Source organism: Stegodyphus dumicola, chromosome 7, assembly GCF_044657685.1.
Source record: "Stegodyphus dumicola isolate Sdum_Otavi_A_Nest chromosome 7, ASM4465768v1".
NCBI classification, from domain to species: Eukaryota; Metazoa; Arthropoda; class Arachnida; order Araneae; family Eresidae; genus Stegodyphus; species Stegodyphus dumicola.
The window spans coordinates 76,547,088-76,567,316 of record NC_140774.1 but is presented as its reverse complement, the minus strand read 5'-3'; the positions used below and the strand labels follow the sequence as shown (position 1 = coordinate 76,567,316).

The 20,229-nt window shown below is 31.8% G+C and overlaps 1 protein-coding gene across 3 annotated transcripts in view; it reads right to left on the bottom strand.

Annotated features, from left to right (window-relative positions):
• The window catches only part of LOC118195371 (mitotic spindle assembly checkpoint protein MAD1-like), a 126,349-nt gene that overhangs the window by 28,932 nt on the left and 77,188 nt on the right, over positions 1–20,229 (bottom strand). For all 3 annotated transcript variants that reach the window (XM_085820492.1, XM_085820491.1, XM_085820493.1), the window contains 2 exons: positions 15,938–16,082; positions 1,043–1,174 (listed from right to left, as the gene is read on the bottom strand). In XM_085820492.1, the coding sequence (XP_085676618.1) occupies positions 1,043–1,174; positions 15,938–16,082 (277 nt within the window). The remainder of the gene's footprint in view (positions 1–1,042; positions 1,175–15,937; positions 16,083–20,229) is intronic.

Genomic DNA, 20,229 nt, shown 5'->3' with positions numbered 1-20,229 from the left:
GCATGTTGCAAAATGCATAGTTATTTCCTTTGAAGGATTCTTTAATTGTTGGAAATTCGGCTTTGTAGGCAGGCCGAAAATATTGAGTCTATCATATTTTGGTTTGTACGTTTTTTTTTAACTCATTTCGTAACGACGACGTATTAAGAAAATTCGTAGCACGTGCAAACAAACAAACAAACAAACAAACAAAAAAAAAAAAAAAAAACAGAATGCGACAATCCACGCTAAAAAAATAATCTGGCGCCCACAAAGAAAAGAGTGGGAGAAACAAGTTCAGCGCATTGGATTGGCTGATTAAGCGGCGAGTTGGGAGAAACTGCAGGTTACTGGATTCGAAGTAGTCGGTAGTTGGCGATAAAACACGATGCAATTGGCGAAAATTGCTGAATTGGCAAAAAATTCTAAAATTTCGACAAAAATCACTAAAAACACTTGAAAAAGGAAAAAATCGTAAAAAATGGATTACGATCATAAAATCGTAAAAACAAACTCATTTTCGTAAAAATTACGAAAAATTCGTAAAAGTTGGCAGGTATGTGCTTGGCAAAAACTAAAGGAAAATATGCCTTAATATAAGATACTATTAAAATATATTTTTATTAATATTTTCTTCCATATATCAAGGCATAATATAACCAGTAAAGCAACAATTTTTATACAACAATGTAAAATTTAAAACTAGGTAAAAAAAGCAGTCTTAGATTGGCATGAATTTTGAATAAAACTTTATCATTACTGAGAGATATCAAATGCAGGTTCCACTTCTTTGAGAACAATATTTTTTCCCTCTCAAAAAAGAGGTTATAATATGTGATTGCTCTTAAAACTGACAGAGTTTTATTCAAAATCTATGCCAATCTAAAATAACATTTTTTTTATTTAATTTCAGATAGAGGTAGTTCATATCAGGTATGAAAATTTTTACCACAAAAGCACAAAGCACTGTAAATAAGTTTTAAAATATCAAATTGGAGAAAAAATACTTAGATTGCAAATTTTCCAATTTACAAAGATCATTTTTCCAAACTTAAATATTTACCTTTTCTAAAGCTCTTTTGTATTCCATATTCATGTCTTCTAAGTGACTTAACTGTGTTTCATTCAATGCAACACCTGTCATAGTAGTTTCACTAAGATAGGAATCTAATAACTTTCTACAGTTATCTCGTTCCTAAACATGCAAATATAAAAACAACATATTTAAAATAACTATATTAGAGTGAATCATTGCATGAAAATGAAATCATCACTCCAAAAACTACAATATAAAATTTTAAAAGTGCAATATCCTCCTAACTTAAATAACCACATCAAATATTTAAGATAATTTTGTATTGTTAAAAGCAACTGAAGAGTGATCAAGATCAGTTATTCCATCCCTCATGCATAGAGTAAGCAAAAGACCTGATGTGCATGAAAGTACACAAAACTCCCACCAGTCTGCCTATTGATTATTAGCTTTTCAAATTATCTATGCATCACCCCTCAGAAATGTTCTCACATTGAAATTAATCAGGACAAAAAAATTGCAAATTTTCTTAGAAGCACATAATGATTTTTGATGCATTGAATGTTATTGCTAAAGCTTAAATGAAGTTAAAATCATAATACTAAACTCATGATTGAAAGATTCCTGGTTTAACTCATGGCTGGGGTTGGGGGTATTTTTGTAGGTATTTCTATTATACCTGTAATAATAGAAAAGGAAGGTTTTCTGCCTATGAAATAATGACAGCATCAAACCTCATCAAAATTATTAAAACTATAAGTGAAGACAATTAAAAGTACAGATGAGAAAGACAAATGAGAAGGGGAAAAGAGAAAGAAAAGAACAAAAAAAAAAAAAAAAAAAAAAAAAGGAGGGTAAGAGAAAAGAGTTTATCAGGACAAGATATTTTAGATGTAATGACTCAAATGAGACATTAGAAGAGCAAAATAATTATGAAGATATTCTAGATGCATGACTCAAAAAGGGACATTATATGTACACACACACACACACAAAAAAAAAAAATTTAATATCATTTTTTTTCTAATGTTTCCTAAAGAACATTAATATGTATCCCCCCAAAAAAAGTTTAAATATAGAGAAATGTATGTATTATTTTAATTAAAACCATTTTAAGCAGTACAATAAATTTAAAGCCTTTCAAAAAAATTTTTGGTGTCAGGGATTTAATACCACTTACTGCTGAGAACATGGACACATAGGAATTAAGGAGAATGAACCAGCTAACACTGTCTGTAGAAAAACATCCCCATTGTGCACTCTGAGAAATTCTGGTGATCAAAAGCAAAGTAATAGGTAAATGGCAACAGTTATGACAAACTTAAGTGAATAATGAACTGAGACACATCATATCTGGAGTGCAGAATTGGGAATTGAACAGAAACCACAATAAAAAAGCCCTTTTAACTCCTCAGTATATTGGTCACTCATGATTAACTCCTCAGTATTTATTGAAATGGAGGGAAGTAGCCTATAGACAGTGCACAGAATTTTCTTTTGTCAACTGAATATATTGTAATTAGTTGTCCCTTTTTTTAATTTTTATTTAATGCTGTATTTTCAAAAAATAAATCTTAATGATTTAACTGGAGTACAGCACCATGTGTATATTTTTAGAATTTTAATAGCTATTAAAATGTATCACTAAATATAAATTTTAACTGAATTTTTGGTTTTTAAACATACATCTTTTTCAGACAAGTGTTTCAATCCTCAAAACGGTTTTAAATTTTGTTTCATCCTTTTATTATCACCAGCTTTGATGTTCAAGGATTAGATCTTTCAAAGATTAATCTTTAAATTTATTCAAATAGTTTTGTATTCAAATAGTTAATGTTATGTCATTGAACTGTAGCAGTTTCAGATATATTTCTAATGCTATTTTATATTACAGGTATTATAATACAAAATCTAAGATCTGGAATCTTACAGACTTTGGCGATTTCGGAAATTTTCTGGTTTTAGAACATTGGATTAAATCCAGAAAGATGACCTGTGAAAATTATAAAATTAAAAATACGAAATAATAGGGTATTCATAATCAAAATTTAAAAAAATTTAATATTAATTTGTTTATTTTATTAAACATTTTTTTTAATGTAAGTTGTCAAATCTTGTAACTGTTTTGCCAAGAATTCCCACTAAACTGCCAATCAAACTCTTTCCATTCTCAAGCTCTTGGTCACTTTCTTACTAAAAGGTAGCAATATTTTCTGGACTTAAAACCTCACTACATATTTTCTTGACCATTAGTTGATTGTTGATTGGGGCTCTGTCATTGCAATGGAAAACATCATTTATATCATCTTCATTCATTATCACTTATCCACACTTCTTCACAAATTCTAATAACTGAAAAATTTTGCTTTCTTATAATCAGGGTTGCCACTCAAACAGAAGAATGAAATTCCCTGACTTTTCCATGTTTTCCAGGTGTGTTTTAAGAAAATGCCTATTTATCTGCCTAGTGCACACTGGCTGTGCTGAGACGTAGATTAATTATAGTACCATTTGAAAACACAAAAATTTGCCAATTACATGATTTTATATATTATATATATTCCCCAAAGCATTACTATTCTAATTATAATAGGAGTTGTTTTCTCCAGTGAAGATTGAGATGAGAATCTGCCCAATTTGGATTATATAATGTCCTTTTTTGCAGACATTTTACAGCTAAATGAATGAAAGAAATCTATTTAAAGATATTTCAAAATAAAATAAATTCAGGTATTTTATATTTATTTAGAAGCATACATAAGCAAAATTACGAGCACTAAATTTCATGATAGTATGCCATCATACTGCTACAATTAGTTTCAGGATTATGCCAGAGAAAATTGCCTAAAATTTGAAAGTATTATTAACTAATAATAAATAAAATTAGAGGAAATAAGAAACATTAAATGATACAAATAACATTAAAATAAAGTTAATTAATTAAAAATTGAATTACAAAAATCGACAATTTTTTGATGAATATAGTTATATTAAATGAGTAGCCTAGATGATTGATTATTATTATTATTTATTTATTTATTTATTTATTTATTTTACTGAAAAATGACCCAAAAAAGGCATTTATTAAAAAGAAAAAAAAGGTTTAAAAGATTTTGCTGTAAAATCCCGGTATACACTATGCCCTTGGCATGATTTTGAAAACTGTCGGCAGCACCAAAATGACCCATTTACTGCTCATCATAATGGCGCCAAATCCCGTGTGTTTCATTATTAGGATTAAACCGATTTTGTGTTATACGAGAATTTGAAGGTATTTTCTTTCATTCAACATGCACTGCAGCCAAATCCTGTGTGTACCATTACTAGGATTAAACTAATTTTGCTTTATACGAGAACTGGAAGGTATTTTCTTTTGTTCAACATGCATTCCACATGCGAGTTTCTCGATTCTCTAGGTTACTTGAAACCAAAGTTACTGAAAAATTGCTTTGCTTTTCTAACAGAAAATCTGATTGGAGCTGCAAAAATTGGCTCTACGCCAGCTGCTTGAATGATTCTCACGCAAAACATAGTTCGCCAAGAAAGTGATTGCTTCAGACATTGACATCTCTTTTTTGGAGATTGCCATACGAAATTCCCCGACTTTTCCAGATTTTGACTAAAATATTTAAATTCCCTCACTTTTTCCTGCCCCCCCCCTTTTTATTTTTTTTAATTTTTCGAATTTCCTGACATTTTTCGGTTTTTCAGGTAGCATGGCAACCCTGTATAATGTTTAAAACTTATGCCAAAATAAGGTTGTTGTTTTGCTAAATTTTGAAATCATACTTTCTTAAGGCCGAATTGCACCAACACAATTTTCTCTTGCCAATGCCAATATAGAAGACAAGTATCAAATATGCTTTTGCTTTGAAGGTCCTGTTACAGGTGCAGAATTAGAAATTATTTTTGACATAAACAAAAAAACTTTACATTTTAAATTAATTTTTAATTTTAATTTTGATAAGACAACTGTTATAATAATAGCCAACAAAGGATCAAGATGGATGAAGTTTGAAAATTAAAGAGCTCACTTTGCTATGTTAACAGGGCTTGAGTTCTTCAGAATCTAATTCTTTCTCTCTTACCCACTGCTATGCCAAAAACAGAAAATAAGTATGCGCAGCATCAAATTCCCAAAAAATGTGTTGGAACTTCACTTGTTGTTTAGGTCAGACAACCCCCCCCCCAACTAACTAGGGGCTGAAAGTGCTATTATGGCTTACATCAATCAATATATTATCGTCTTTCAGAGAGTGATTCTTTAGCCAACAGGTATTTAAAAGTGACATATAAGAACTTCATTTTGCGGTTTTGCAGCTGAGGATGGTGGTTCAGTAAAACCATCGAAACTAGTCCTGTGAAAATTTTGAAAATATAACACTGATTTTTGTTGTTTGACTTCTGAATTAGTAACTTCATTTAGTCGAGAGAAAAATTGCTTTTACAGCACATTGATTACATTTTAGCACTATATTCTCCATTCCTAATATTTTAAAAATATTGTCAAACAAAAAATGTTTTCCAGGAAGTTTGGATTTCAGACTTTGTACTGTACATATATGTGTGACATACTTTGTACTATGTGTGTGTGTGTGTGACATAGATGTAAAATATAAAAAAATATGATGGTTTTGCTTTTTGCGAACACGCAACCTTTAATTAACTTTCTGCAATTCAGGATCTTCCCCCTAGACCAGTACCTTCTGGAATTGGCTAGCCTATTACGTAACCACTACTATAAATAACGAATGTGCGCCATTTTGCGTCAGAAGCTTCCCTCTCTCTGTGCCTTTAGGGTCTACGCTACTGCGCTTGCTCTCTTTGTTAGAATAAGTTATGACGCATTAAAGTTTAAATACTCTTATTTAGTAACGAATAATTGATGATATTCTAGTATTTTCTCCAAATTTTGATGAACATTTAAACCATCTTAAAATAATATTTGATATAATGTGAAAAAAATATAAAATTAAAACAATCTAAATGTAATTTTGCTGAAGAAAAAATTAATTTTCTAGGGTATGAAATTCAAGCAGGTAAATACCAGCCCAGTAATGCAAATATAGAGGTTATTCAAAAATTGCAACCCCCTAAAAATGTCACAGAGTTGCAAAGATTTTTAGGAAGCATTAATGTATATCATAAATTTATTCAAAATTATGCGAAAATTAGAGCTCCTTTAACTAATTTACTTAAGAAAGATACCCCCTATAAATGGACTAATGAATGTCAAATAGCTTTTCAAAAATTAAAAGATGCATTAATTTATAGACATATTTTAACTTTGTTTAACCCTAAATATCCTTGTCATGTACTTGTCGATGCCTCTAAAGAAGCTGTTGGTGCTGTTCTAAAACAAGAAATCCTGATGGTAGTTTACATCCAATTGCTTTTCATTCTAGAAAATTAAGGTCTTAGGAACAAAATTACGCAATTACTGAGCTGGAATGCTTATCTATTATTGATGCAATTGATAAATTTTATTATTATTAACATGGTAATCATTTCACTGTACATACTGACCATGCTGCTTTAGTCTGGCTTAAAAATATAAAACATCCTACAGGTCGTTTACTTAGATGGTCTTTAAAATTATCTATGTATGATTTTAATATAAAGTATAACAAAGGATCCACTAATGTTGAAGCTGACATGCTGTCTAGAAATCCCATTTGTCAGAATTTAAGATTGCAAGTTAATTTATTATCATTGAAAGAAATAAAAGAATATCAAAATTTAGATAATGATTGTAATCCTAAATATAAGAAAATGAATGATGTGTTAACTATTAAAAAACAAGGACTGTATAAAATTGTAATTCCAATGTCTCTTCGTACTAAATTACTTGAAAAAGCACATCTACAATTTAGTCACATTGGTGTGTCCTCAAAGCTAAATTTATTATCTCCTCAGTATTACTGGCCGGGAATTGTTCAAGATGTTACAAATTATTGCAAGCATTGTGAAGTATGCCAGTTTAATAATAAAAGTAAACAAAAGAAATTTGATTTAATGCAAAATTTACCATCAGTTAGTGAGCCTTTTGAAATATTATCTATTGATACTGTTGGAGGTTTAAATTATTATAATTCTTCTAAAAAGTATATTCACATAATTATTGATCATGCCACCAGATATATTTGGACTTTTCCTTCTAAAAGTGTAACTGATACTTACATAAATTGCTTAAAACAAATTTTTCAAATTCAGGTACCTAAGAAAATTTTAAGTGATAGAAATGCTGCTTTTAAGTCTTCAAAATTTAAGCACTTTCTAAGGAATCATAATGTAAAACAATTATTGACTACAGCAAATAGATCCCGAACTAATGGTAAAATTGAACCTGTTAATCAAATGATTATAACTAGATTAAAATGTAAACTAAATTCTTATCAAGATAATATCACGTGGACAAAATTATTACCTCAAGTAACTGAAGAATATAATAATATCGCTCATTCTGTAACAAAATTCGACCCGTGTACTTAATGTATGGAAAATTACCTTATGATTCCTTAATTCAAAATCAAGAATTATATTCACCAATAGAAGAAGCTAGAAAAATAGCTGAAAAAAGATCTGATGATTACCATAATGTTTATAAAGAAAGATAGGACACTCATTATAAACCTAGTAATTTTAAAATAGGTGATTTAGCAATGTATGACGAATTTCAATATCCTAATACACATAAACTTTCTCCTCCATTTTCAGGACCTTACAAAATTCTAAAGCAATATTCTGAAGTTACTTACAAAATTGATAATTCTAATTTTTCAAATTTCTTTCCTGATTATGACTTTTAATACCTGATCTAGACTTAAATCCTAACTATGACAAATCATTTTCCCAATTTTGACCTTTTATATTCACATAATTTTGAGTCAGCTATGGTCATGAAACTGGCTTGGCTTTTTTGTATACTTTTTCATACCAGCCACGATCCTCTGACCATAGTTTAGCACATAAGTACTACCACACACACACAACACACTAACACATATTTTCCACATAATTTTAGATTATTTTGTAACATTTTTTTTTTCTTTCTTCTTGTTGTAAGGTAATATTCATTTCTCATTTCTAAATTGCTAAAAAAAGACTTTAACTTGATCACACAAGTTTAAATTTTAATTTGGTAAGATTTTGTATTTTAATATGTAGGATTTTGTATTTTTATAAAAACACTTTGATACAATGTACAATGCTAAAAACAGTTACCTTTTATTAGGCAATGGAGGTTTTTAGATATTTTGTACTGAGCACCCCCCCCCAAACATCAGCAAGCTAGTCAGGCTGATCTGTTGGCGAGGGCATGCCAAAACTTTTGATTCAAAGTGTTAATGTCTTATTGTATCGTATCATTATTTATATTGAATTGTATCATAATATTTTGTATTGAATTCATACATTATTTTAAAATGGTATAAATTGTATATCTTCTAAGTTTTATATAAAAAGAAAATTTTAAACATTTTCTGTTCAAAATTATTATTGAATCATATTTATTGGAAAAATTGCATAATGTTTGTGAACTTGTTAGTCCACAAGATGAAAATAAGCTGGACTTACTGGCATCAAGAGACTTTTAAAAAGTATTTCATTCCAACTATTTTTAGGACATTTTAAGAAAAATTGAGAACTTTTATGCTTATAATTTATTCATTATTATTATTATTCCATATAAAATTTAGTTAGATATTTACTTATAAATCATTGTAAAATTGTATAATTCAAAAACTTTACAATTCTATGAGAGAAGATCATGATCTATGATAGGACATAGTTAAAGCTTGCAAGCTATGTTCTGAAGATGTAAAATATAAAAAAACATGATGGCTTTGCTTTTTGCAAACACGCAACCTTTAATTAACTTTCTGCAATTCAGGATCTTTCCCCTAGACCAGTACCTTCTAGAATCTGCTAGCCTATTACATAACCTCTACTATAAATAACGAATGCATGCCACTTTGCGTCAGAAGCTTTCCTCTCTCTGTGCCTTTAGGGTCTACGCTACTGCGCTTGCTGTCTTTGTTAGAATAAGTTATGACGCATTAAAGTTTAAATACTCTTTAGTAACGAATAAATGATCTACAGTGATAATTGAATAAAAGCTATGGAATAAAGATGTACCATTAAAAACCAAATCAACTTGCCTCTTCAATTGGATTAGCCTTACCACTCTGCAAAAATCATGCCGAAATATCACATATATATATATGTGTGAGGCATTATATATATATATATATCTGTGAGCGTGAGTACATCAATCTATACACAATGATAAGCCAGAACATTATGACCTCCCCACAATTATGTTGTTGTTGCTTATGCTCACTTGTCTGACACAGTCAGCCCAAGTCCATGAAATTCTTCCTGGCAAGGAGCGTTAGAACACCCCTGCCATTGACAACAGCCTTGAGCACCTTTCAGGTGACAGTGTGATTTAGCTGTTCCACCTCAAATTTTGATGGAGAGATCTGGGGGGTAGATGGGTCTGAGGGTCTCTCCCTCTTCCCTTCCAGCAAACCACACAAAAGGACTTTCAGTTCACTGCACATGTAGAGTGGCATCATGCCGCACTGATACTATACATTTACAAACATCCATGCCTTCTCTGGGATTCGAACCCGGGTACTTCAGCATGGTAGTCAGCAACGCTAACCATTATATCAATTGGCCAGCTCCCCACATTTTTTAACCCCTTAACTGCCGCAGGCATATATAAATGCCTTGCTCAGCCAATGTATTAACTGCCAGGGCATATATATATATATATATACATACACCCTTCTGAAATGCTATCATTTGCTTTGCGCTGCTACCAGTAAAATCTTTCACAAAGCTTTGGAATGCAACACCACAATGCACTTAACAGAGTATGCGAAGGAGGATACTATTTCAGAGAAGAGAGGGAGGAATTGGAGAGGGGGGTGTTTCTGAAACAGTGAAAGAAATGACTGCTTGGTTATTGCTTGTACAATCAAAAGTCGTTAATCCACACTCGTCGGGACTTCGGCGATTCCGGATTATCGATTTTTTCGGATTATAGATCATCAGTTTAAATCTGATAAGATGGCATGCAGAAATTATAAAATTAAAAATATGAAACCGTAATTTATGAAATAAAGAACAATTTTGATCTAAAGGGTATCAAAATTTACAAAAAAAAAAAAAAAAAAAAAAAAGCTTAATATTTATTTCTTTATTTTATTAAACGTTTCTTTCAATGTAAGTTGTTTAAGTTGCTTCGTTTTTTATGTGATAATACATTCTCTTTAATTCTGTAAACAGACATAATTTCTTGTTCAGTTACAAAGTTCCGCTGTTCAAGTCCTATAATTGCTGTGTCGAGAATACCGACTAATTTGTCAATCGAAATTTTTTCGTTTTCAATAACCTCTGTCACTTTTTTCACTATCGGAAGTGAATTATAATGATGAGGAATTTGATTTAAATCATACCAAAGACGGAGTACATCGAGATGAAATACTACATTTAGTAAGGAATTATAAGCCAAATAAAATAAAAACATCTGCCCTGAAGATAAGGATAGTGCTGACAGATCAACTTCCAATTCATTGTGCGCCCCCCGCGGCGTTAAAGATAAACAAAGTTTAGATAAACAAACGTTAATGTTTAGATAAACAAAGGATATGCCTTTATCCATTTTTTGCAGCAATTCCACTTTTTGTTTAATGGATTTCGAAACATACTCTCGCTTTGTAGATGATTTACATATTAGTAAATATATATCAGAAATTCTATTAGGCATAATCGAAAGTTCAAGCTTACTTTTATAAAATTGCTCTAACAGTCTGCAAAAAATAATAAGCCGAATACAATTCGAAGATTAAGAAACAACGCAATCTGCAACATTAACTGAATTAGATAATTTTAGCTTAGCTTATACTGTCCGTTATACATTAAACGCACATTCATAAATGTATTTTGCTCACACGCATATTCGCAGTCGTAAAAGTCTTACGCGATGCGCAGAAAGTTTGTAGCTTTGAGGTCCAGGTTATAAGATCATTCCGGATTATGGGTGTCCGAATTAACGACTTTTGACTGTATTTCTGTTTTGAGTAAACGGTTATTGCTTGTGTTTCTGTTTTGAGTAAAAGGTATTTTTTTATTCTGTAGCTTCTGTTTTCGTTTATTGTTTCTAGTAGGTGGTGGTGTAAGTAATCATTAGGTGGTAATTGCTCATGTTTGTGTTTGAGCAATTTTTTTTTTTTTTTTTTTTTTTAATTTTATTCTTCTGTTTTCATTTACTGTTTGTAGTAGGTGCCAAGAATAAAGAAAGATATACCAGATGTTTCAAACCGATTTATCTTTTTTTGAATTACTTTTTGATGAATTGCTCATGCTTCATATTGTTACAGAAACTAACCGTTTGAACCAACATCCTGCAAAAGGAAAATATAAAACAAAGTCATGGCATCCAACCCATTCAGAAGAAGTACATGTTTTTTTCTTAGGTATATTGATTTTACAAGGTATAACACCGAAACCTGATATTACACTTTACTGGTCTAACGAAACTCCATCTTTTCGAATCTTTTTTTTATACATATTTTTTATAAAACAAACATCATTTTTATTATACTTACGTCTCTTTTATTATACTTTTACTCTAAGCATAAAATTTTGTATTTTCATTTTTTCTTTTATTCTTTATTATGTGAATGAAACAGTTTTTAGACAGCAAAACTTGCACTTATTTTCAGGGCTGTGGAGTTGGAGTCTGGTAGATTTTTGGGTAAAAGGAGTCGGAGTCACTAAAAAACAGATCGACTCCAACTCCAGTTTTTGTTGGACAGTTTGACTTTGAAATGAAATTAAAGTGAACTGAAAAAAAAATTAATAATAACAAACTGAGTTAATATTTATATTTATGGACTATATACATTAATAAATAGTTATTTTCTATTTTATTGACATATTAGTACATAAATATAAGGCAGTAGATGGATGTGATAGATGCCGTTATTGATTAAACTGATTCATTTAGTTACTAATCTCACTGGTGAATTGAAGTAAGCAGCAAGAACTCCCAAAATTGATGCCATTCTTAGGAAGCAAGCAGGAAAAGGAACAACGCAATGGAGAAGTACGTATATGATGATATAGTATTTGTTAGGATTAAGAACATTTTTAGAAGATGTAAATAACCCTAATATTTCACTAACATAAAGAGTGTGGAATGATCTTGCAAAACTGGAAATCCTTCTTTCAACACCACATATAGCCATAAAAAAAGCTACAATCTGAAGAATTAACAGGAGACGAGAAAGTTAGAAGATGTAGATAACCTTAATGTTTCACTAACAGAAAGACTGTAGAATGGTTTGGTTTACAAATACTCTTAATACAAAGGAATGCTGCAGGTTGCTCCTTACTCCTTATCTAATACGCATAGTTTTCGACATAACACATTAAATTTGCACATTTTGCTTTGTAGTAAAATATGCAAATTAATATAATATAATTAAATTATAACTTTACAATTAATATAATATAATTAATATAATTAAATTATAACTTTTGTAAAAGTTATAATTTTCCTTTATAATCTCTTCTATTTCTTTTTGTTAAAATTGTTGTCGATTATATGGTTATTTCATACCGAACTTACCAGGGCTTAATTTCAACAATTAGAAGTACCGGAGCCCTATAGAAGACCTTCAGCAAAGAGGAACAAGGATAAATAAAGAATAAGATGACAAATAAAATCATTAACAATTAAAAAATAAATAAGTCATTTTTAAAGTAATTAAATAATGGTTAACGTAACTAAATAATTAAAATTAAAATTTAATAAAATGCAAAGAGATAAATTAGAATTTAATAAGCAATTTTATTAGTAAAAATAAAGATCAAATTTCTACTGAAATTATTGTTCAGTTACATAAAAGAAGTTCTTATTTAGGGCTCCAGTGCGCTCCGGCTAAAGTTATAAATTATCCCCAAAACTAAGAAGTACTGGAGCCAGGCTCCTGTGGGCTCTGCCGCAATTTAAGCTCTGGAACTTACAATATCTCCTAATTGTTTTGAGCAGTGAATGGTACTGCAAGATGTTACTCCGCAGTATAAAAGAAATTGAACCTAAAACGCCATTACAGATCTATGGTGTTGGTGTATTTAATTATGGCAAAGCACACTAGGGCTATCTGCCTAAGGGGAGGGATGCCTTCGTGGAGGACTTTCTAAGGGAAACCGGCTCGTATACATGTTACACATGGGGAAAACCACGAAAACGCCCATGCAGCCAGCCCGTTCGCAAGATTCGAACCTCGGACCGAACTACCAGTGTTCAGCGACTTTACCGCTCGGCCGCTGGCGAGCCTTGACTGTGGAATGATCCTGCAGAATTGGAAACTCTTCTTTCTATACCATATATAGCCACCAAAAAGCTACAATCTGAAGAATTAATAAGAGGCAAGACTGGAAGAATGCGATGTTTGTTCTTTCTGAAATGGAGGATTTATTACAGAAGGAATCATTTCTTCAATGAAGAAAAGAGAAACTAGTTTGCTAAACAATAAGATCGTGCTGGATTCAATATATGTAGATCCAAAATGCCAAATTTTGTTGGATGACAAACAAATTAAAAAGGCAAAGAAAGCCATCTATGAACTTTCATTAAGAATGAAATTATTCACAGAATAACTGGAGTATTCAAATCATGACAGTCAAACTGCAGATATTGCAACTGAGTCTCTATCATCTGCTTCCACTGATGAATTAGATTTTGAAAAATATTTGGATAATATTGAAAAGGCTAGGGCAAAGCGAATGAAAACAAAGAACCAACAGCCTTTAGATATAAAAATAAAAAAATACAAACAAGATTTATGCACGGCTTTGAAGATATATATAAATGTGATTGCTCTTAAAAGACACCTCTTTTAGAACTTACAAAAATCTATCCTGAAGAGTTAAAGAAAGTAACCGTAACAGTAACAGCTCTTCTTTCTACTTAAGTCAGTATGGAAAGACTCTTCTCAATTTTTAAGTTTGTCAAATCAGATCTGTGGGCCTCTAACAAAGAAGATCTTGCCGAAGTTTTACTGTTTCTTAGAAATTACTAATGCCAGTTTTTCCATTTCATAATAAATGCTAATTAATATAAAAAATTTGCTATGTCATCAATTTTTTTCTGTAGCATCTACTACTTCTTTTATATTAAAAAAATAAGCTGTACCCATGTTTATATGTTTACATATATATGAAGGAGTCGGAGTCGGTCAGTTTCCCTACCGACTCCACAGCCCTGCTTATTTTCCCCCTAATACATTGTATAACTAAGCACGCTTGTGTAAAAAAAAGTGGCACTGGAAAGTGAATCTTATATATTTCCGCAGCAGTTAAGGGGTTAATGAACTCATCTGGATGATGTGGAGGCAAGTGGGAATGGTACCTAACTGCTGCTACAGAAGGTAAGGAATCATTCTTGCACTTACTTTTCGAGTGATGGCAAAGACTGCTGATCTAAACAAATCATTCTTGCACTTCCTTTTCGAGTGATGGCAAAGGCTACTGATCTGAGGGCAGACTGGCCCAAAGAATATCTCTGAAACTACGCAACTGGTAGGCTTTTGACGATCTGCTATTGTAAGTATGGATGCAAAGGGGATAAATGACAGTAAAACCAGCAGTAGATGCCAAGTTGTTGGACGTCCATGCATCATCAAAGAAAAAGGGCATCAGAGACTGTCGCACTAGGTAGGTACAGCAAAATCAGCACCAGACAGTAGCTCAGCTGGTAGCTCAACACATTACAGGTCCAAGTGTTTCAAAACACATAGTTCAGTGGACACTGTTGGATATGGAACTGCGCAGAAGACACCCCACTGATGTGCCTCTGTCCACAAAGCATCATTGTTAGCACAATGGCTCGGGAAGATCAAGACTGGACCACAGATATGTGGAAGACAGTTGCCTGGTCACAGGCATAAGACAGGAGCAATAAGGATGAATTCTAGTTAATGTCCTGACCACCTAATTTACCGGATCTTAAACTGATAGAGCACATTTTGGGTGTCATGGAGCAGCAGCTCAGAGCTCAAACCCCACCATGTTGAAATATCTCGACTTTGCGTGACCCCTGCTTAAGTATTTATTACAACCTGTCTCCAGCCAACTTGTGGCATCCATAACAAGGCAAGTCGCAGCTGTTCTTCAGACCAAAGGCATGGCAAAAATAGATGGCATCTGGAGAACTACTACTACTGGATGTCATGGTATTCAGACATCATACATCATAAATTTTATCAGCACACAAAGATTAAGATAAGCTGGTCACTTAATCAGAATATCCAAAAATATAACTACCAAAAAAATATTCATGTACAAGACAGCAGGCACTCAAAAGACAGGGAGACCAAAATTCAGCAGGCTAGATTGTCTGAAGAAAGATTTATATAATTTAAAGATAATTAATTGGAAAACTGAGGCCAAGAGTAGAACTGCTGGAATGAAATTCTACAGACCAAGGCTCATTATGAGCAGTCAAGTCACTGAAGATGAAGAAGTCATTAGTTTTATCATTTGAAGGTGAAGACATTCATTTATTAGTTTGTAAAAAATAAGGGCATGTAAAGTTTGTTAAATAATTTACTGAACTAAATTCCTATTTCCAAAATAAATAATTCTCAAAACAGAAAAAAACAAAGAATTTATGTCTATATCATTTATTACTTATTTGGAAGCCCAGGATTCTATTTCTGCGAACAAGTACTAAATTATACATTCATTATCAAATATCATTCATCGCAAAATATATATATATATATAATTTTTATTATGAAGAGAAGTTAGTAGATGATCATGGAACAAAAGAATTAAGAGACTTAAAAAAAATGAGTTTAAAAATGGTGAATATATCCAAACTTGTGGCATTTAGGATAAACATACCTTTGTTAAAAATATCACTTTTCTCTGAAAACGCTTAATAAGAGTGTCTTGATTAATCACTTTTGCTTGGTACTGTTGCAACCGGTGATTAAGTGATCTAATGGATTCCTCCAACTCACATTTTTGTTTTTCCAAAGTGTCACAGCTGAAAAAAAAATATATGGTTATACAGAATAAAAATAATCAAGATATTAAAAATTGTAATGAACTTTTCAGCTTACTTCAGTTTTACCCTAAAAAATATATTAACTGTATGTGAAAAACACAAAACTGGTTCGATATATACTAGCACTTTATTTATCACATAAATTCAGCTTTTAATTCAGATTAATTTTGAAAAACTGTTAATATGTGAATAATTAAAAATGAATAAAACTGCACTCTGTGCAGCTTATAGAGAACCTCACCAGACTTGCATATTTTGTTCAATTCAATTATCTGAAGTACACTAAAGGAGAAATGTCTTCTGTTAATTGGAATTTACTTGAGTCGAGCAAGAAAATATGTACATTCAAAAACCACTTGTCATATATCCCAGCATATAACATGCACTTTTAATACAAAAAATAAGATTGAAATTTATGAGTGAGCATTATATGGTGGATATAAAAATGATAGATTTTAAAATAAGGAGTAAAAACATATAAAAATTAGATTTCTATATTTACCTAAATGCTGTTTATTGAAAAGAAAATTTCCAGTATGGGATAACACGAAAGCCCAGGATTGGAAATAGAATAGAAAAGAAGAAATAGAATAAGAAATAGAATCCTGGGCTTATTTGGAAGCCCAGGATTCTATTTCTGCGAACAAGTACTAAATTATACATTCATTATCAAATATCATTCTTCATATATTTCTGCCATATTTGTCATATATTTCTGCCATATTTGTCTTCAGGCGTATATCTTCAGGCAGATTATCGAATTCTCTTTCATCTTCACCGTCACTGTTACTCTGCTCTATGAATAAATAATCATCTTCCATTCCATCTAGATTATTAGATATACTACATCTTTAAAATAACTTTTGACTTATGCAAGGTTTAATTTCATTCCATGTTTTTATTATCCACTCTATTTCTAGACTATCATGATGCATTTGGCCTCCTTTTGTACATGTTTTTTCACCTTCTAATATTCGTGTATTTCACTTCCATTTTAAATATAAATAAACATAAATTATTGGTAATAAATATTAAATTTAAAAATTATTATTGGACTCTGGTACACACCTCTAAAGAGTAAACTAATGGTATTTATCCACCTGGAAAAACTGTCATGTCTGTAAAACATTCTTTCAACAATTTCTTTATATCATTCGATAGATAGGATCTGAATATGTCCTAAACTAAAAGACTTTCTGGTGGATACTTTAAGGCAGCAAGATGCTTATGCTGAACATTTCTTATCCACAATTTCACATTTTTTGCCCATCCAACCTTTCTTGGGAACATGAATGAAAACACATTTGGGAACACATTTTGGTTCTTTCTTTTAAAAATAACCATTGATTTTAATTTTGTACTATCTGCTAAGTAGCAAAGCTCTATGGTGAGGGGAAATTTTTCCTGACCTGTTGTTTTCTTATGAGCCATTTTTGTTTCTTTCATATCAATTGTTTTATTCCCTGTCATATCAAACATTACTGGAGTTTCATTCATATTTCCATTAGGTGATAGTAAATAATTTTTTCACCTTTGCAGATGAAAAAAAGTTATCAATTTGTTGTACAAATCTTTCAGAAGCCTTTACAAAACATTTTTTTTGGGGGGGTAGAGTTATATTATTTAGTGCCATAAACTGAATATGCCAAAGTTGCTTGAAGGCTTTCACTTTCATCTGTATTCTTTTTTGATAACTTTAAAGACAATAAATATATGCTGTTTATTGTTACAATTAATCCACTCTGGTGATTTTCTAGGACACAGTTTGCAATACTTTCTTTTAGGATAAGCCATTTCATTACTCCTTTACATGAAACATGTTTATTCTTTAGCATATAATATACTGTGATTTTCATTTCCTTCCACTCGCCTATGGGGCTTTTACCAACACCAAACATCCTTGCTGCAGCACATTTCCATTTTCTTTCATAAATTGAATAACTTCGCATTAGGAACCAGAACTGAGTTTGTTTCATTTGGTAGGTGTATTTAAACTAAAGTGGATGAGATTTAACTAAAGCAATCAAAGCCCCCACTTCAAAATCATGGCTTCAAATGACTACAGAAAGAAAAAACATCTGACTTCTAATTCTGAGAATTCATTCAAGTTGGAAGTCATTCTTACCCCAAAATGTGTGTGCTCTCTTTAGGATTATTAACTTCCTCAAATATTTTCCCCCACATTGTTCCCCTTATTGCTTGTCAATTCTGTATACCATTGGGGTAAAATCTTCAAATGAATGACTTCAAATGATAAGGACATCACACATGTATCTTTCAGGTTTTTCATATAGAAAATGGTGCATGTTATATGGTGGATATTACAAATAATTAAAAAATGTAGTTTGAAATTATAGGTGCATGCTTATACACTGGACTATATGGTACTTGTGTTATCCGTACACTGTACAGGTGCTGCTTTTGGACTTTCAAATCACAGGCAATTTCATTTCTCTGTTGCTTTTGCTGTTTGAATACCTTTTCTATTTTTAATATTAAATTAGTCTTATAGATGGCAGCAGACGTGCATTAAGTGTTAGTTTGTAGAGCCTATTTTGTTCTATTCCAAGCGATTCAAAAGTATGCAGTTGTTTCATGTATTTTACGAGACTTTGTGAATATTTATCTTTCAGTTTTCAGCTTTTCACGTGTATTTTACTGCTGATTTGGTAACTTTATTAATGTAGAAGTACTTAAAACTGTTTTTTACCCTAAAATAATGGGTGATTCAGATTGTATACAGCTAATTTCTTGTGAATGAGACTGATTTGGAATCAAAATCTGAAATGTCTGTAAGCGTGCCTGCGAGTAATGAAAGTTCTCTAGATTGCTTCGATACTAGTATAAAAAATCACAGTAAGAATTTGCAGTTTTATTTGACTGACTGAATGGCATGCAATAATAGAAGATAAGAAAAGATCTTCCTGGGTGTTTACTAGCTCTATTAAGACTAGCAGAAAACACTTTTTAGAAGTAATTTAACTTACAGGAGATAAGACCTGCAACATGGTGCCATGTATTGGGTCATATAAAAAGTCTCTGTGCTTTTTTGCCACTAGATGGTGTTGATGCCTATATATCTGGCAACACTCATCTGATTGTCTCAAACGAACATGTGCTTAAAAGGTGATATTCAGCTTCCACTGTTTGTGAAGATAGTTTTTAATCCATTGCTCATGTAAAAAGTTATGAATTTGAAACTGAGTGAAATATCTGCAGAAATATGCTATGTGATGCTTTTTACTTCGTACAAGAGAGTAAAAAGGAAATATTGTAATCATGAAAAGTTTCAGCTATCATATTTCAACGAAAATATCCATTTTCATTACTATCAAATACAATTTAACGATGTTTGTGCATGACATTTGTACGTAAAGACAGAATAAAGGACTCTTTTCCCCTAAAAAAATTATAAAACTAATTTTAAATGAATTCTAAAGAGAATTTTTCGTGGCGTCTGTGCGTATGTACGTATCTCACATGACTAAAAAATGAGAGAGCTCAGAATGTTGAAATTTTGTATATAGGACTGCTATAACATGTAGATGTGCACCTCGTATTTTGGTTGCAATGGGCCACACCAAAAGGCTATAAATATATGCATATTACAGGTAAGGATATAAATATACACTGCTGAAAACCCAAATTGCAACGCCAAGAAAGACAAGAGATATCACAACAAAATTTATTTAGTAGATAACATGTTGACCAAGTATCAAATGATTAAATTTATAGACTTCTGTGAAGTGTGGTTCCTTCCGGAATCAGTAGCCAGATTAGCCGCCACTGTTGGAGATCACCGCTGCCACACGCCTCGGCATTGATTCAAAGAGACTTTAGATGTGTTCTTGGGGTAAAGCAGACCAAGCAGCTTCCACACATTGCCAAATTTGATCCGGTGTGGCAGCTTCGGATGCAATCTGGGTCAATTGTTAAGCAACCATAGACCATATGTTTTCTATCAGCAAAAGATCTGGAGAGCGAGCCGGCCAGGGAAGCAATTCAATCTGGCAATTGACGAAGAACCCTTGGACAATGCGTGCCACATGTGGTCGTGCATTATTCTGTTAAAATATGGCTGTGGGCAAGCCCTGAGGGCTAGGAAGGACAACTGGCTCCAACACCT